This window comes from Pseudophryne corroboree, chromosome 7, assembly GCF_028390025.1.
Source record: "Pseudophryne corroboree isolate aPseCor3 chromosome 7, aPseCor3.hap2, whole genome shotgun sequence".
Classification (NCBI taxonomy): domain Eukaryota; kingdom Metazoa; phylum Chordata; class Amphibia; order Anura; family Myobatrachidae; genus Pseudophryne; species Pseudophryne corroboree.
In genome coordinates this window covers 505648014-505667657 of record NC_086450.1, presented here as the reverse complement: position 1 = coordinate 505667657, position 19644 = coordinate 505648014, and the positions used below count along the sequence as shown (strand labels likewise).

General features: G+C 49.4%; 1 protein-coding gene across 1 annotated transcript in view; it reads right to left on the bottom strand.

Moving 5' to 3' along the window:
- The window catches only part of LOC134944447 (uncharacterized), a 193583-nt gene that overhangs the window by 86211 nt on the left and 87728 nt on the right, over positions 1-19644 (bottom strand). The window contains exon 10 of the mRNA XM_063933022.1: positions 17949-18059. Within this exon, the coding sequence (XP_063789092.1) occupies positions 17949-18059 (111 nt within the window). The remainder of the gene's footprint in view (positions 1-17948; positions 18060-19644) is intronic.

The following is a 19644-nucleotide window of genomic DNA, read 5'->3' as shown; positions in this document are numbered from 1 at the left end:
CCAGGCCCATGTAGCCCTTAATCCGGCCCTGGCTATATTACAGGTACATCACACACTAAGGGCCTGATCTAGGGATGGCCGGCGACCATTGATGATTCAAAATCATCGATGGTTTATGGCCGATTTACAATACTTTTGCCATCGATGGGGGAGAACCAGATGGTTTCCCTCCATCGATGGAAAGGTATAACCAAATATTAAATTTTTTTAATGTGGTGCCGGGACACGGAACATAGCACCGCCCCACGACAAATGTGAAGCCCCACCCCTGTATTCTGATTGGCCCATGGGCCAGTAAGTGAAAAAACAGGGATGACCATCTATAATGGGAACCATCGATGGTTATCCACTGCATTGTTGGCAGCCATTGATGGTTGCACGCAGAAGCGTACACAAGCAGCAGTTATTGGCGGTCACCCACCTGTCAGTGTATACAAATGCTGTATAAACTCCTTCCTGCCTGTGTAATGCCAATGGGTGCAACCTTATACAGGATGCCACTATCAGTCGCAGCATCGGAACTTGCAGCAGCCCTGCGGCAGGTACAGTGTCTCCATCTGACCACGGCCTCCTATGTCTGTGCTGCTGGGAACTCAGCCGCCTGCACTGACACCCCCCCCGCCACACTCCCATAATACGCCCAGGAATGCCCATCACTGTTCCACCACCTTTCCAGTGCTGTCCATCTTGATCACACCAGCGCCCTTGTGCATACACTCAGACATTTTTTCCGCACCGTGACCGTCGGCATTGCTGCAACTCAGAATCAGGCTCTAAAACAGCAATCACTCTTCAGCACTATTTTCAATCATCCATAGTGGAACTTTCCAATCTAGGTCTATTCAATTACTGTCGTATCCTCTTTGACGGAGAGGATCCGACAGTTCAGCATTCAATTTGAGGCCAAATATCCGACAAATTTTGGGTGTTTTCGACAATGTCAATCCGACTTATTTTTAAAGTCGGATTGACATTGTCAAAAAACGGACCAAAAACCTGTCAGATTTGTCTGCAAATTTGACAAAAACACATGGATCCGTGGCTAATCCGCCGATCCACGTGTTTTCTGACAAGTCGCAAAAACGGCAGCACAAATGAATAAGTCGAATCAAGATTCGACCTAAAAATGTCGAAATTCCCAACTACAATTGAATAGACCCCTTAGTTGTTGTCTATGGGGGTAATTCAGACTGCATTGCAGACAAAGACAGTCACGGAGCAGGAGGGGGTGTGCCAGCGGTATTAGAACGCCATTGGCGGAGCGCAGTCTGGACAACGCAGGCATGTCCGAACCTTTGGGGAGGGACGGGCAGCGGCGGCTGCGTGAAGCCAGAGCGCAGGAGCTGCCCAGGCAGGGAGCTACTCGCCGGGTGCAAAAGTATTGCGGCTATGCAATGCTTTTGCACCATTGGAGGGGGAGGGGTGGGGGGGCAGACATGCGGGCGGACCTGCCCTGTGCTGGGCGTCCCCCCGCATGTCAGAGTAACTGATCGTAGATGTGCTAAATTAAATACACATCTACAATCAGATCAGAATTAGGCCCAATGAACAAAAGATTGTGTTGGAGAGCTCCTAATAAGCTGCCGCCTTCCTCGCTATTATAAGTATCCCCAATACGCAAACAACTTAAACTAATCAAAAACAAATTAGGGAGTATAGTGCTGCTAAAAATATGCAAAAAGAGGAAATGGTGGGTCTAATTCAGATCTGATCGTAGCAGCAAATTTGTTAGCTAATGGGTAAAACCATGGGGGTCATTCCGAGTTGATCTCTCGTTGCCGATTTTCGCAGCGCAGCAATCAGGTGAAAAATCAGCATTTCTGCGCATGCGTATGCCCCGCGATGTGCACGCGTGACGTACGGGTACAAATCCCTTTGTGGTTGTGCTCAGGTTCTAGCAAAGTTTTCAGTCGCACTGACGGCCGCAAGAAAGGGGGCGTTTCTGGGTGTCAACTGACCGTTTTCAGTGTTTGCAAAAATGCAGGCGTGTCTGAAAAAACGTAGGCGTGGCTGGGCGGGTGTATGACGTCAAATCCGGACACGAATAAGCTGGAGTGATCGCAATCAAATAGGTTCAGAGCTACTCTGAAACTGCACAAACTGTTTTTGCAGAGCTCGGCTGCACAGGTGTTCGCACTTCAGCTAGGCTAAAATACACTCCCAGTGGGCGGCGGCATAGCGTTTGCACGGCTGCTAAAACTAGCTAGCGAGCAATCAACTCAGAATGACCCCCCTTGTTCAGTGCAGGTGGGGCAGATGTAACATGTGCAGAGTTAGATTTGGGTGGGATGTGTTCAAACCGAAATCTAAATTGCAGTGTAAAAAAAAGCAGCCAGTATTTACCCTGCACAGAAACAATATAACGCACCCAAATCTAACTCTCTCTGCACATGTTATATCTGCCGCCCCCCTGCTGTGCACATGGGGGGTCATTCCGAGTTGATCGCTAGCTGCCGTTGTTCGCAGCGCAGCGATCAGGCTAAAAATCTGCATTTCTGCGCATGCGTATGCCCCATAATGCACACGCGCGACGTACGGGTATAAAGCCCGTTGTGGTTGTGCTCAGGTTCTAGCGAAGTTTTCAGTCGCACTGACGGCCGCAAGAAGATTGACAGGAAGGGGGCGTTTCTGGGTGTCAACTGACCGTTTTCAGGGAGTGTTTGTAAAAACGCAGGCGTGTCTGAAAAAACGCAGGCGTGGCTGGGCGTTCGCTGGGCGGGTGTATGCCGTCATATCCGGACACGAATAGGCTGAAGTGATCGCAAGCGCTGAGTAGGTTCTGAGCTACTCTGAAACTGCACAAACTGTTTTTGCAGAGCTCGGCTGCACATGCGCTCGCACTTCTGCTAATCTAAAATACACTCCCCAGTGGGCGGCGGCATAGCGTTTGCACGGCTGCTAAAACTAGCTAGCGAGCGATCAACTCGGAATAACTCCCCATGGGTTTGCCTATTAGCTAACAAATGTGCTGTTGCGATCAGGTCTGAATTAGGCCCTGTAAACAGTGGAAATAAACTACACCATGGGAAATGATAGCCTGGGACTCGCAGGCATCGGCAAGGTTCGGCAAGTCTGCCTGATATTAGTTTTGCCATTTAAAAACATTGGCCGGCCTCACCGGGATTTTGCTGTTGCCTGCAAGTCACATCTTAAGGAAAAATAGTCTTCACCATGCAGGCAGTTCTGGTGTTCCCTGAATAATGTGAACAGAGATAATGACATCTTTTATATCATTAAGGGCTTACCGGTTACTAGGGGGTAGAATTGTCACTAAGGGGTATATTTACTACAGTGCGTGTTTATAGAAGTGGAGCTGTCCATAGCAACCAATCAGATTCTATGTATCACTTGTCTAGCACCTTCTAGAAGATAATAGCTAGAACGGATTGGTTGCTATGGACAACATCTCCACTAGAGATGAGCGCCGGAAATTTTTCGGGTTTTGTGTTTTGGTTTTGGGTTCGGTTCCGCGGCCGTGTTTTGGGTTCGACCGCGTTTTGGCAAAACCTCACCGAATTTTTTTTGTCGGATTCGGGTGTGTTTTGGATTCGGGTGTTTTTTTCAAAAAACCCTAAAAAACAGCTTAAATCATAGAATTTGGGGGTCATTTTGATCCCAAAGTATTATTAACCTCAAAAACCATAATTTCCACTCATTTTCAGTCTATTCTGAATACCTCACACCTCACAATATTATTTTTAGTCCTAAAATTTGCACCGAGGTCGCTGTGTGAGTAAGATAAGCGACCCTAGTGGCCGACACAAACACCGGGCCCATCAAGGAGTGGCACTGCAGTGTCACGCAGGATGTCCCTTCCAAAAAACCCTCCCCAAACAGCACATGACGCAAAGAAAAAAAGAGGCGCAATGAGGTAGCTGTGTGAGTAAGATAAGCAACCCTAGTGGCCGACACAAACACCGGGCCCATCTAGGAGTGGCACTGCAGTGTCACGCAGGATGTCCCTTCCAAAAAACCCTCCCCAAACAGCACATGACGCAAAGAAAAAAAGAGGCGCAATGAGGTAGCTGACTGTGTGAGTAAGATAAGCGACCCTAGTGGCCGACACAAACACCGGGCCCATCTAGGAGTGGCACTGCAGTGTCACGCAGGATGTCCCTTCCAAAAAACCCTCCCCAAACAGCACATGACGCAAAGAAAAAAAGAGGCGCAATGAGGTAGCTGACTGTGTGAGTAAGATAAGCGACCCTAGTGGCCGACACAAACACCGGGCCCATCTAGGAGTGGCACTGCAGTGTCACGCAGGATGTCCCTTCCAAAAAACCCTCCCCAAACAGCACATGACGCAAAGAAAAAAAGAGGCGCAATGAGGTAGCTGACTGTGTGAGTAAGATAAGCGACCCTAGTGGCCGACACAAACACCGGGCCCATCTAGGAGTGGCACTGCAGTGTCACGCAGGATGTCCCTTCCAAAAAACCCTCCCCAAACAGCACATGACGCAAAGAAAAAAAGAGGCGCAATGAGGTAGCTGACTGTGTGAGTAAGATAAGCGACCCTAGTGGCCGACACAAACACCGGGCCCATCTAGGAGTGGCACTGCAGTGTCACGCAGGATGTCCCTTCCAAAAAACCCTCCCCAAACAGCACATGACGCAAAGAAAAAAAGAGGCGCAATGAGGTAGCTGACTGTGTGAGTAAGATAAGCGACCCTAGTGGCCGACACAAACACCGGGCCCATCTAGGAGTGGCACTGCAGTGTCACGCAGGATGGCCCTTCCAAAAAACCCTCCCCAAACAGCACATGACGCAAAGAAAAATAAAAGAAAAAAGAGGTGCAAGATGGAATTGTCCTTGGGCCCTCCCACCCACCCTTATGTTGTATAAACAAAACAGGACATGCACACTTTAACCAACCCATCATTTCAGTGACAGGGTCTGCCACACGACTGTGACTGATATGACGGGTTGGTTTGGACCCCCACCAAAAAAGAAGCAATTAATCTCTCCTTGCACAAACTGGCTCTACAGAGGCAAGATGTCCACCTCATCATCATCCTCCGATATATCACCGTGTACATCCCCCTCCTCACAGATTATCAATTCGTCCCCACTGGAATCCACCATCTCAGCTCCCTGTGTACTTTGTGGAGGCAATTGCTGCTGGTCAATGTCTCCGCGGAGGAATTGATTATAATTCATTTTAATGAACATCATCTTCTCCACATTTTCTGGATGTAACCTCGTACGCCGATTGCTGACAAGGTGAGCGGCGGCACTAAACACTCTTTCGGAGTACACACTTGTGGGAGGGCAACTTAGGTAGAATAAAGCCAGTTTGTGCAAGGGCCTCCAAATTGCCTCTTTTTCCTGCCAGTATAAGTACGGACTGTGTGACGTGCCTACTTGGATGCGGTCACTCATATAATCCTCCACCATTCTTTCAATGTTGAGAGAATCATATGCAGTGACAGTAGACGACATGTCCGTAATCGTTGTCAGGTCCTTCAGTCCGGACCAGATGTCAGCATCAGCAGTCGCTCCAGACTGCCCTGCATCACCGCCAGCGGGTGGGCTCGGAATTCTGAGCCTTTTCCTCGCACGCCCAGTTGCGGGAGAATGTGAAGGAGGAGATGTTGACAGGTCGCGTTCCGCTTGACTTGACAATTTTCTCACCAGCAGGTCTTTCAACCCCAGCAGACTTGTGTCTGCCGGAAAGAGAGATCCAAGGTAGGCTTTAAATCTAGGATCGAGCATGGTGGCCAAAATGTAGTGCTCTGATTTCAACAGATTGACCACCCGTGAATCCTTGTTAAGCGAATTAAGGGCTCCATCCACAAGTCCCACATGCCTAGCGGAATCGCTCCGTGTTAGCTCCTCCTTCAATGTCTCCAGCTTCTTCTGCAAAAGCCTGATGAGGGGAATGACCTGACTCAGGCTGGCAGTGTCTGAACTGACTTCACGTGTGGCAAGTTCAAAGGGCATCAGAACCTTGCACAACGTTGAAATCATTCTCCACTGCGCTTGAGACAGGTGCATTCCACCTCCTATATCGTGCTCAATTGTATAGGCTTGAATGGCCTTTTGCTGCTCCTCCAACCTCTGAAGCATATAGAGGGTTGAATTCCACCTCGTTACCACTTCTTGCTTCAGATGATGGCAGGGCAGGTTCAGTAGTTTTTGGTGGTGCTCCAGTCTTCTGTACGTGGTGCCTGTACGCCGAAAGTGTCCCGCAATTCTTCTGGCCACCGACAGCATCTCTTGCACGCCCCTGTCGTTTTTTAAAAAATTCTGCACCACCAAATTCAAGGTATGTGCAAAACATGGGACGTGCTGGAATTTGCCCATATTTAATGCACACACAATATTGCTGGCGTTGTCCGATGTCACAAATCCACAGGAGAGTCCAATTGGGGTAAGCCATTCCGCGATGATCTTCCTCAGTTGCCGTAAGAGGTTTTCAGCTGTGTGCGTATTCTGGAAACCGGTGATACAAAGCGTAGCCTGCCTAGGAAAGAGTTGGCGTTTGCGAGATGCTGCTACTGGTGCCGCCGCTGCTGTTCTTGCGGCGGGAGTCCATACATCTACCCAGTGGGCTGTCACAGTCATATAGTCCTGACCCTGCCCTGCTCCACTTGTCCACATGTCCGTGGTTAAGTGGACATTGGGTACAGCTGCATTTTTTAGGACACTGGTGAGTCTTTTTCTGACGTCCGTGTACATTCTCGGTATCGCCTGCCTAGAGAAGTGGAACCTAGATGGTATTTGGTAACGGGGGCACACTGCCTCAATAAATTGTCTAGTTCCCTGTGAACTAACGGCGGATACCGGACGCACGTCTAACACCAACATAGTTGTCAAGGCCTCAGTTATCCGCTTTGCAGCAGGATGACTGCTGTGATATTTCATCTTCCTCGCAAAGGACTGTTGAACAGTCAATTGCTTAATGGAAGTAGTACAAGTGGGCTTACGACTTCCCCTCTGGGATGACCATCGACTCCCAGCAGCAACAACAGCAGCGCCAGCAGCAGTAGGCGTTACACGCAAGGATGCATCGGAGGAATCCCAGGCAGGAGAGGAATCGTCAGAATTGCCAGTGACATGGCCTGCAGGACTATTGGCATTCCTGGGGAAGGAGGAAATTGACACTGAGGGAGTTGGTGGGGTGGTTTGCGTGAGCTTGGTTACAAGAGGAAGGGATTTACTGGTCAGTGGACTGCTTCCGCTGTCACCCAAAGTTTTTGAACTTGTCACTGACTTATTATGAATGCGCTGCAGGTGACGTATAAGGGAGGATGTTCCGAGGTGGTTAACGTCTTTACCCCTACTTATTACAGCTTGACAAAGGGAACACACGGCTTGACAAATGTTGTCCGCATTTCTGGTGAAATACTTCCACACCGAAGAGCTGATTTTTTTGGTATTTTCACCAGGCATGTCAACGGCCATATTCCTCCCACGGACAACAGGTGTCTCCCCGGGTGCCTGACTTAAACAAACCACCTCACCATCAGAATCCTCCTGGTCAATTTCCTCCCCAGCGCCAGCAACACCCATATCCTCCTCATCCTGGTGTACTTCAACACTGACATCTTCAATCTGACTATCAGGAACTGGACTGCGGGTGCTCCTTCCAGCACTTGCAGGGGGCGTGCAAATGGTGGAAGGCGCATGCTCTTCACGTCCAGTGTTGGGAAGGTCAGGCATCGCAACCGACACAATTGGACTCTCCTTGTGGATTTGGGATTTCGAAGAACGCACAGTTCTTTGCTGTGCTTTTTCCAGCTTGAGTCTTTTCATTTTTCTAGCGAGAGGCTGAGTGCTTCCATCCTCATGTGAAGCTGAACCACTAGCCATGAACATAGGCAAGGGCCTCAGCCGTTCCTTGCCACTCCGTGTGGTAAATGGCATATTGGCAAGTTTACGCTTCTCCTCCGACAATTTTATTTTAGGTTTTGGAGTCCTTTTTTTACTGATATTTGGTGTTTTGGATTTGACATGCTCTGTACTATGACATTGGGCATCGTCCTTGGCAGACGACGTTGCTGGCATTTCATCGTCTCGGCCATGACTAGTGGCAGCAGCTTCAGCACGAGGTGGAAGTGGATCTTGATCTTTCCCTAATTTTGGAACCTCAACATTTGTGTTCTCCATATTTTAATAGGCACAACTAAAAGGCACCTCAGGTAAACAATGGAGATGGATGGATACTAGTATACAATTATGGATGGACTGCCGAGTGCCGACACAGAGGTAGCTACAGCCGTGGACTACCGTACTGTACTGTGTCTGCTGCTAATATAGACTGGTTGATAAAGAGATGTAGTATGTATGTATAAAGAAGGAAAAAAAAAAACCACGGGTAGGTGGTATACAATTATGGACGGACTGCCGAGTGCCGACACAGAGGTAGCTACAGCCGTGGACTACCGTACTGTGTCTGCTGCTAATATAGACTGGTTGATAAAGAGATGTAGTATGTATGTATAAAGAAGAAAGAAAAAAAAACCACGGGTAGGTGGTATACAATTATGGACGGACTGCCGAGTGCCGACACAGAGGTAGCTACAGCCGTGGACTACCGTACTGTACTGTGTCTGCTGCTAATATAGACTGGATGATAATGAGATGTAGTATGTAAAAAGAAGAAAAAAAAAACCACGGGTAGGTGGTATACAATTATGGATGGACTGCCGAGTGCCGACACAGAGGTAGCTACAGCCGTGGACTACCGTACTGTACTGTGTCTGCTGCTAATATAGACTGGATGATAATGAGATGTAGTATGTATAAAGAAGAAAAAAAAAACCACGGGTAGGTGGTATACAATTATGGACGGACTGCCGAGTGCCGACACAGAGGTAGCTACAGCCGTGGACTACCGTACTGTACTGTGTCTGCTGTTAATATAGACTGGATGATAATGAGATGTAGTATGTATAAAGAAGAAAGAAAAAAAAACCACGGGTAGGTGGTATACAATTATGGATGGACTGCCGAGTGCCGACACAGAGGTAGCTACAGCCGTGGACTACCGTACTGTACTGTGTCTGCTGCTAATATAGACTGGTTGATAAAGAGATGTAGTATGTATGTATAAAGAAGAAAGAAAAAAAAACCACGGGTAGGTGGTATACAATTATGGACCGACTGCCGAGTGCCGACACAGAGGTAGCTACAGCCGTGGACTACCGTACTGTGTCTGCTGCTAATATAGACTGGTTGATAAAGAGATGTAGTATGTATGTATAAATAAGAAAGAAAAAAAAACCACGGGTAGGTGGTATACAATTATGGACGGACTGCCGAGTGCCGACACAGAGGTAGCTACAGCCGTGGACTACCGTACTGTGTCTGCTGCTAATATAGACTGGTTGATAAAGAGATGTAGTATGTATGTATAAAGAAGAAAGGAAAAAAAACCACGGGTAGGTGGTATACAATTATGGACGGACTGCCGAGTGCCGACACAGAGGTAGCTACAGCCGTGGACTACCGTACTGTGTCTGCTGCTAATATAGACTGGTTGATAAAGAGATGTAGTATGTATGTATAAAGAAGAAAGAAAAAAAAACCACGGGTAGGTGGTATACAATTATGGACGGACTGCCGAGTGCCGACACAGAGGTAGCTACAGCCGTGGACTACCGTACTGTGTCTGCTGCTAATATAGACTGGATGATAATGAGATGTAGTATGTATAAAGAAGAAAGAAAGAAAAACCACGGGTAGGTGGTATACAATTATGGATGGACTGCCGAGTGCCGACACAGAGGTAGCTACAGCCGTGGACTACCGTACTGTGTCTGCTGCTAATATAGACTGGATGATAATGAGATGTAGTATGTATAAAGAAGAAAAAAAAAACCACGGGTAGGTGGTATACAATTATGGATGGACTGCCGAGTGCCGACACAGAGGTAGCTACAGCCGTGGACTACCGTACTGTACTGTGTCTGCTGCTAATATAGACTGGATGATAATGAGATGTAGTATGTATAAAGAAGAAAAAAAAAACCACGGGTAGGTGGTATACAATTATGGATGGACTGCCGAGTGCCGACACAGAGGTAGCTACAGCCGTGGACTACCGTACTGTACTGTGTCTGCTGCTAATATAGACTGGATGATAATGAGATGTAGTATGTATAAAGAAGAAAAAAAAAACCACGGGTAGGTGGTATACAATTATGGACGGACTGCCGAGTGCCGACACAGAGGTAGCTACAGCCGTGGACTACCGTACTGTACTGTGTCTGCTGCTAATATAGACTGGATGATAATGAGATGTAGTATGTATAAAGAAGAAAGAAAAAAAAAACCACGGGTAGGTGGTATACAATTATGGATGGACTGCCGAGTGCCGACACAGAGGTAGCTACAGCCGTGAACTACCGTACTGTGTCTGCTGCGACTGGATGATAAATAATGATATAAAAAATATATATATATCACTACTGCAGCCGGACAGGTATATATTATATAATGACGGACCTGCTGGACACTGTCTGTCAGCAGAATGAGTTTTTTATAGAATAAAAAAACACCACACAAGTCACACGACGAGTGTTTAACTTTTTCAGGCAATCACAATATAGTATACTATACTGGTGGTCAGTGTGGTCAGGTCACTGGTCAGTCACACTGGCAGTGGCACTCCTGCAGCAAAAGTGTGCACTGTTTAATTTTAATAATATGTACTCCTGGCTCCTGCTATAACCTATAACTGCTCCCCAGTCTCCCCCACAATTAAGCTGTGTGAGCACAGTCAGATATTATACATAGATGATGCAGCACACTGGGCTGAGCACAGATATGGTATGTGACTGAGTCACTGTGTATCGTTTTTTTCAGGCAGAGAACGGATTATATTAAATAAAACTGCACTGGTGGTCACTGGTCAGTGGTCAGTCACTCTGCACTCTCTAGTACTCCTAGTAGGCGTAGGCTTAGCGGCCCCCATTCCGAGTTGATCGGTCGCAAGGCGAATTTAGCAGAGTTACACACGCTAAGCCTACGCCTACTGGGAGTGTATCTTAGCTTCTTAAAATTGCGACCGATGTATTCGCAATATTGCGATTACACACTACTTAGCAGTTTCTGAGTAACTTCAACCTTACTCTGCCTGTGCGATCAGTTCAGTGCTTGTCGTTCCTGGTTTGACGTCACAAACACACCCAGCGTTCGCTCAGACACTCCCCCGTTTCTCCAGCCACTCCTGCGTTTTTTCCGGAAACGGTAGCGTTTTCATCCACACGCCCATAAAACGCCGTGTTTCCGCCCAGTAACACCCATTTCCTGTCAATCACATTACGATCGCCGGAGCGAAGAAAAAGCCGTGAGTAAAAATACTATCTTCATTGTTAAATTACTTGGCGCAGTCGCAGTGCGAATATTGCGCATGCGTACTAAGCGGATTTTCATTGTGATGCGATGAAAAATACCGAGCGAACGACTCGGAATGAGGGCCAGCGTGTGTAACTCTGCTAAATTCGCCTTGCGACCGATCAACTCGGAATGAGGGCCAATGTTTACAAGCCTCTAAAATTACATATGGAATGATTTTGTTTCCCTTAGTTATTACCACCTTCCCGTTTGTCTGCATATTTTTAAAAGTATTCTATTCTCTTATTGGTTTTTGATTACTTTAAGGAATTGGTTTGTGTCTCTGTAATCTGTGATTTGGGGTCAAAACTTCTAAAAAGTGGATTTACATTAGGACTACAATGACATTCCTGCGATATTAAGCAGTTAATATGGGCCCTCATTCCGAGTTGTTCACTCGTTAGCTGCTTTTAGCAGCATTGCACACGCTAAGCCGCCGCCCTCTGGGAGTGAATCTTAGCTTAGCAGAATTGCGAAACGAAAGATTAGCAGAATTGCGAATAGAGGGGGTAATTCCAAGTTGATCGCAGCAGGAAATTTTTTAGCAATTGGGCAAAACCAGGGCCCTCATTCCGAGTTGATCGCTCGTTCTTTTTCATCGCATCGCAGTGAAAATCCGCTTAGTACGCATGCGCAATGTTCGCACTGCGACTGCGCCAAGTTATTTTGCTAAGAAGATAGTATTTTTACTCACGGCTTTTTCATCGCTCCGGCGATCGTAGTGTGATTGACAGGAAATGGGTGTTACTGGGCGGAAACACGGCGTTTTATGGGCGTGTGGGAAAAAACGCTACCGTTTCCGGAAAAAATGCAGGAGTGGCCGGAGAAACGGGGGAGTGTCTGGGCGAACGCTGGGTGTGTTTGTGACGTCAAACCAGGAACGACAAGCACTGAACTGATCGCACAGGCAGAGTAAGTGTGGAGCTACTCTAAAACTGCTAAGTAGTTTGTGATCGCAATATTGCGAATACTTCGGTCGCAATTTTAAGATGCTAAGATACACTCCCAGTAGGCGTAGGCTTAGCGTGTGTAACTCTGCTAAATTCGCCTTGCGACCGATCAACTCGGAATGAGGGCCCATGTGCACTGCAGGGGAGGCAGCTATAACATTTGCAGAGAGAGTTAGATTTGGGTGTGGTGTGTTCAATCTGCAATCTAATTTGCAGTGTAAAAATAAAGCAGACAATATTTACCCTGCACAGAAACAAAATAACCCACCCAAATCTAACTCTCTCTGCACATGTTATATCTGCCCCCCCCTGCAGTGCACATGGGCCCTCATTCCGAGTCGTTCGCTCGTTATTTTTCATCGCATCGCAGTGAAAATCCGCTTAGTACGCATGCGCAATATTCGCACTGCGACTGCGCCAAGTAATTTTACAATGAAGATAGTATTTTTACTCACGGCTTTTTCATCGCTCCGGCGATCGTAGTGTGATTGACAGGAAATGGGTGTTACTGGGCGGAAACACTGCGTTTTAGGGGCGTGTGGATAAAAACGCTACCGTTTCCGGAAAAAACGCAGGAGTGGCCGGAGAAACGGGGGAGTGTCTGGGCGAACGCTGGGTGTGTTTGTGACGTCAAACCAGGAACGACAAGCACTGAACTGATCGCAGATGCCGAGTAAGTGTGGAGCTACTCTGAAACTGCAAAGTAGTTTGTTATCGCAATATTGCGAATACATCGTTCGCAATTTTAAGAAGCTAAGATTCACTCCCAGTAGGCGGCGGCTTAGCGTGTGTAACTCTGCTAAAATCGCCTTGCGACCGATCAACTCGGAATGAGGGCCATGGTTTTGCCCAATTGCTAACTTTCTTGCTGCTGCGATCAACTCAGAATTACCCCCAGAAATTTTTTTGCAGTTTCTGAGTAGCTCCAGACCTACTCACAAATAGCGATCAGCTCAGGCCATTTCGTTCCTGGTTTGACGTCACACACGGCCAGCCACTCCCCCGTCTCTCCAGACACTCCCGTGTTTTTCCTTGAAACACCTGCCTTTTTCCGCACACTCCCAGAAAACGGCCAGTTTCCGCCCAGAAACACCCACTTCCTGTCAATCACACTCCGATCACTTCAACGATGAAAATTCTTCGTTCGGACGTGAGTAAATCTACTAAGTTTTGTGCTAAAATATTAACGGCATGCGCACTGCGTACAACTTGGAATGACCCCCATGGTGTACAGACAGCGCCAGATCACGAGTCCCACACTATGGCAATGACCATGCACACGTGGAATATTTTTTCATCCGCACATGTGTGTGAGTCGCACCCGATGGTGTTTGTACAGAGTTGCAGTACAGATACGCACGCATGGTCGCAGGGGTGTACAGGAAGTGTATGGGGCGTTCCGTGCTGGTGGCTGGGAGGAAATAGGAGGCGGATAATTATACACATGCAGATGCTGCTCCTGAGTGTGAGTGTCGCAGGCGTGCTGCTGTAAGCGGATGAGACGCTGCTCACATACAGTAAAAGGTCACTCTCAGATGGAGATTCTAGCATAGGACTCAGATGGTCATCTCCTTGAACGTTTGGACGCACAGCCCAGGAAAGGGCTTTGTAACGGCATTAGCATAAAGGGGGTCATTCTGACCCGATCGCATGCTGCAGTTTATCGCACCGGTGTGATCGGATCAGAAATGCGCATGCGCAGTTGACAGGCAGAGGCGGTCGCTGGGTGGGGGGTGGAACAGTGGCGTTTGGCCGCCGTTTCGTGGGCGCGGTCCAGTCAACGCAGGCGTGGCCGGACTGAACCTGGTCGCAGCCGCTGCATTCACATGCAGTGGCCGCATCCAGTGGGTCTGCGCACATGCAGTGGCTATAGTGCGCATGCACGACCCTTCACCATGCGATCACATCCCAGAAAGATGTAATCGCAGGGTGATTCACAGGCGATGGGTGTCCGGGGGCGGTTACGCGGCATTGGGGGGGGTGGGGGTGGGAGAAGGACAGGAAGCGCCGGACCAAACGGGGGTGGGCCGCAGCGGCTGCGTGACATCACACGCAGCAGCTGCGGGCCGGGGAGCGATGAGTAGCTCCCGGCCAGCACGCTAAAGCTGCGCTGGTCAGGAGCTACGCTGGAAGTGCACAGGCATCACCGCTCTGTAATGCCTTTGCACTTCTGCGGGGGAGGGGGGGGCCGGCATTGACATGCGGGGCGGAATAGCCCTGTGCTGGGTGTCCCCCCGCATGTCAGTGTGAATGATCAGAGCTGTGCTAAATTTAGCACAGCTACGATCATCTCGGAATGACCCCCATAGTCACTAATGCCACACTGGCAAAAGAAGCAAAGGTGGCCGCCACTTTTTTGTCAATATAACTGTTTTATATGAAGGAAAATGCTTCACAAAAAATTCAGTGTTGGGTGGAGGTCAGTACGTTGTAACAGAACACTCAATGGGCGGGATGTATCGAGTTATAAAATTCAGGCAAACCTCTGAAAATTGCAAACGGATCCCTCCCAGCACCCCCTGCAGCACCCGCATCATGCGCAGATAGGACTCTGGGTCCTAAACCGGAAATCTTATCATTGCAGAGGACAACTCATACCGCACGAGCTGTCATTCATGATTTTCTTCATGGACGCAGTATCATTAAACGCCAATATGCATACCTCCTATCTGTGCCAATTTTGGCAGGACAGTCTCGTTTTTCTGGGACTGCAGGTTGCAGTGAGGGGGGCAGTTGGGAGACTCTCTCACCCGCTGCAGAGCATCTATTCACCTGGAGAGAGGGACAGCGGCAAAAATTGGTGTGTGGCCCGCGATCACGGCGCTAACAGCCTGTAACATGGCAGGAGCAAATTGTCTGGTATCACTGTTTATTATCACTCCACTTTATCACTTTTCAAGGCTTTAGTACATCCCCCCTCACTCTTCTATCTATTACACAGACATCCGTCTGTCTGGCTCTATAGCAGACAAACCCCCTCACATAACGGACAGCTGTACAATAACCTGGCTCTGTACATGATGACATTCTCAGCACAGTCCTGGTATTTATGAATACCACAACGGCCCGTCTTCTGGGCGGCTTCACAGACTTTTACTTCTTGAATAACTTGCAGTCAGGGTCTATGTAAAAGGGGGGATCTATGACTACTCTGCTTTAGGTAGAGACAGGACACATAACTGGCAAGATCCACTAAATATAAGGATATAGCAGAGGCCCCATGTCTGAGAAATCTGTCTGGTTTGCTGATTGGGATGTAGTTGCCAACCCAGACATTAGGAATCCCAGCGGTCAGAAGACCGGCGCTGGAATCCTGACACGATGCCAGAGTCCCAACAGCTGACATCCTGAATGTAAGTATGACAAGGAAGGTTAGTCTGCAGGAAGGGAGGTTAGGGTTAGGGTTAGGCTTCGGGAAGAGGGTTAGGCTGTGGGGGGAGGGTTAGGCTGCGGGAAGGGAGCTTAGAGTTAGGCTGCGGGGAGGGTTAAAGTTAGGCTGCGGGAAGAGAGGTTAAGCTGCGCGGGGGGAGGGTTAGGCTGCGGGAGGAGGGTTAGGCTGCAGAAAGGGAGGTTAGGGTTAGGCTATGGGGGAGGGTTAAGCTGCAGAAGAGAGGTTAGGGTTAGGATGTGGGAATGGAGATTAGGGTTAGGCTGTGGAATGAGGGTTAGGGTTAGGCTGCAGGAAGGGAGGTTAGGGTTAGGCTGCGGGAAGGGAAGTTAGGGTTAGACTGTGGAAGGGAGGTTAGGGTTAGGCTGCGAGGGGGAGGTTAGGGTTAGACTGCGGGAAGGGAGGTTAGGGTTAGGCTGTAGAGGGAGGGTTAGGCTGCAGGAAGGGAGGTTAGGGTTAGGCTGCAGGAAGGGAGGATAGGGTTAGGCTGCGGGAAGGGAGGTTAGGGTTAGGTTGCGGGGGAGGGTTAGGGTTAGACTGTGGGAAGGGAGGTTAGGGTTAGGCTGTGGGAAGGGAGGTTAGGGTTAGGCTGCGGGGGGAGTGTTCGGGTTAGGCTGAGGGAAGGGAGGTTAGGGTGCGAGAAGGGAGGTTAGGGTTAGGCTGCGGGGGAGGGTTCGGGTTAGGCTGAGGGAAGGGAGGTTAGGGTTAGGCTGCTGGGGAGGTTTAGGCTGTGGGGGGAGGGTTGGGGTTAGACTGTGGGAAGGGAGGTTAGGGTTAGGCTGCAGAAGGGAGGGTTAGGCTGCAGGAAGGGAGGTCAGGGTTAGGCTGTGGGAAGGGAGGTTAGGGTTAGGCTGCGGGCGGAGGATTAAGGTTAGACTGTGGGAAGGAAGGTTAGGGTTAGGCTGCGGGAAGGGAGGTTAGGGTTAGGCTGCGGGCGGAGGATTAAGGTTAGACTGTGGGAAGGAAGGTTAGGGTTAGGCTGCGGGAAGGGAGGTTAGGGTTAGGCTGCGGGAAAGGAGGTTAGGGTTAGGCTGCAGGAAGGGAGGTTAGGGTTAGGCTGCGGGAGGTAGTGTTCGGGCTAGGCTGAGGGAAGGGAGGTTAGGGTTAGGCTGCGGGAAGGGAGGTTAGGGTAAAGCTGCGGGGGAGGGTTTGGGTTAGGCTGAGGGAAGGGAGGTTAGGGTTAGGCTGCGGCAAGGGAGGTTAGGGTTAGGCTGAGGGAAGGGAGGTTAGGGTTAGGCTGCGGGAAATTAGGTTAGGGTTAGGCTGCGGGAAATGAGGTTAGTGTTAGGCTGCGTGGGGGAAGGTTAGGGTTAGACTGCGGGAAGGGAGGTTAGGGTTAGGCTGTGGAGGGAGGGTTAGGCTGCAGGAAGGGAGGTTAGGGTTAGGCTACAGGAAGGGAGGATAGGGTTAGGCTGCAGGAAGAGAGGTTAGGGTTAGGCTGCGGGGGAGGCTTAGGGTTAGACTGTGGGAAGGGAGGTTAGGGTTAGGCTGCGGGAAGGGAGGTTAGGGTTAGGCTGCGGGGGGGGTGTTCGGGTTAGGCTGAGGGAAGGGAGGTTAGGGTTAGGCTGCGGGAAGGGAGGTTAGGGTTAGACTGCGGGGGAGGGTTCGGGTTAGGATGAGGGAAGGGAGGTTAGGGTTAGGCTGCTGGGGGAGGTTAGGCTGTAGGGGGAGGGTTGGGGTTAGACTGTGGGAAGGGAGGTTAGGGTTAGGCTGCAGGGGGGAGGGTTAGGCTGCAGGAAGGGAGGTTAGGGTTAGGCTGCGGGAAGGAAGGTTAGGGTTAGGCTGCGGGCGGAGGATTAAGGTTAGACTGTGGGAAGGAAGGTTAGGCTGCGGGAAGGGAGGTTAGGGTTAGGCTGCGGGAAGGGAGGTTAGGGTTAGGCTGCAGGAAGGGAGGCAAGGGTTAGGCTGTGGGGGGAGGGTTGAGGTTAGACTGTGGGAAGAGAGGTTAGGGTTAGGCTGCAGGAAGGGAGGTTAGGGTTAGGCTGCGGGAAGGGAGGTTAGGGTTAGGCTGCGGGGGCGGAGGATTAGGGTTAGGTTGTAAGAAGGGAGGTGAGGGTTAGGCTGTGGGGGGGGGGGTAGGGTTAGGCTACACAGGGAGGGTTAGGATTAGGGATGCCGCTATTGGTCATGTGACCATCAGCGTTCTGAACGCTGGTCTCCTGTACCCAACCCTGCTGATTACCTGGTTCCCTTCCCCGAGACCAAGTCATACAAGAAACTAGGCTTGGACATGCAAGCTACTGTACAATGCTGTCCACGCGGATCTTACCTTTTTCTGTAGACACTTCATTTCCCTCATTGCAATGAGCGTTTTCCTCCTGATGAGGAGATTCAGGCAGTGGTGTCCTCCTGTTTTCATTGTCATTCAAATAAAATTTCCCTGGATGAAAGATGAAATTACAGATGAATATTATTATTGCAGCCTGTGCAATCCTGCAGATAGGGGTCAGTGGAAGATCTTTAAGGTAGAAACACATTTTTGTATAGTTTGAAAAGTATTTTGTTTTATTCAAACTAGTTCTGACAGGAGCATTCAGGGAGTGATATATTACAGATAATGATACAGTTGTGAGTCGGGAACTTGTGAGTCTCTATCTTATTAATCACAAATACTTTATACGATGTGTTGCTGAATCCACAACGCACTGTGAGGAAATAACTTATTTTATATTTCTATTATCAGCAGTGTAACTGTAATGACGGTACAGACATTTCTGTGACAGGGTAGAATAGCATGTGTGTGTAATTCTGTGACTCTGGAGGGGGAATTCATCCTGTGGGGCACATTTTATTTTTTCCACAGCCACAGGATTTTGCTATTCAATTGCGGGACAGAAAATGGGACGCGGTGATTTCTATAGAAAGCGTATTTTCTCTCGCAGCCCCAGAGGAAATCTGATTTTTCCTAAAATTGTTAAATTTAGGAAAAATCACTGGGACTTGCTCTGTGCCTCCGGTGATTAGCTTAATTAGTCTGTAATAACTCATCTTCCGAAGCGGTGTCTTTTCTTCCAGCGTGGGGAGCTAGGCCTTCTCCTACAACGTGTGTGTGTTTGTAAGTGTGGATGAGTCAGTGTCTGTGTGTGCGTGCGAGAGTGTTTGTGTGTGTGTGGCTACCTCTGTGCAGTGGCACCTCCCTGGAGTCAGATGCCGGGAGAACTACATCTCCCAGCAGACCTTGAGCCTCCCAGCAGCCCATGACACACAGTGCAGTTTCTAATGGCGGGCAAGGCGTGCAACTGTACGGGGCGCCTGCCACGTTTTTTTCCCTGGTCCCTACTGCTCCCCATCCTTCCTGACATAGTACTCCACTTGGGGGGGCGGATTTTCGCATAATGACGCATTTGCATCGTGGCATCATGTCGCAACGCAATGCGTCATTTCTGAAACATCCGCGCCCCCCACCCCCGAGCGGAGTAATATGACAGGAAGGAGAGGGGAGTGGGGGAGCGAGCGGGCGCCAGACGGCTTAAGGAGCTAGCAGGCGGGAGCAAGTGCAGGCGGGAGCTGTACACACACACACACACACACACAACTAGCATTACTCACCCCCTAGCAACTAGCATTACACACCCTCTAGCAACTAGAATTACACACCCCTAGCAACCAGCATTACCCCTGGCAACTAGCATTACACACCCCTGGAAACCAGCATTACCCCTGGCAACTAGCATTACACACCCCTGGAAACCAGCATTACCCCTGGCAACTAGCATTACACACCCCTGGAAACCAGCATTACCCCTGGCAACTAGCATTACCCCTGCCAATGAGCATGACACCCCGTCCCAGGGCATGAAACCCCTGGCAACGAGCATGGATCCCAGAGCATGAAACCTCTGGCAACAAGCAAGACACCCAGCCCATGAAACCACTGGCAACGAACAAGCATGACACCCAGTGCATGAAACTCCTGGCAACAAGCATAACTCAGCGCGTGTCCCTTGGCAACGCGCAGGTAATTT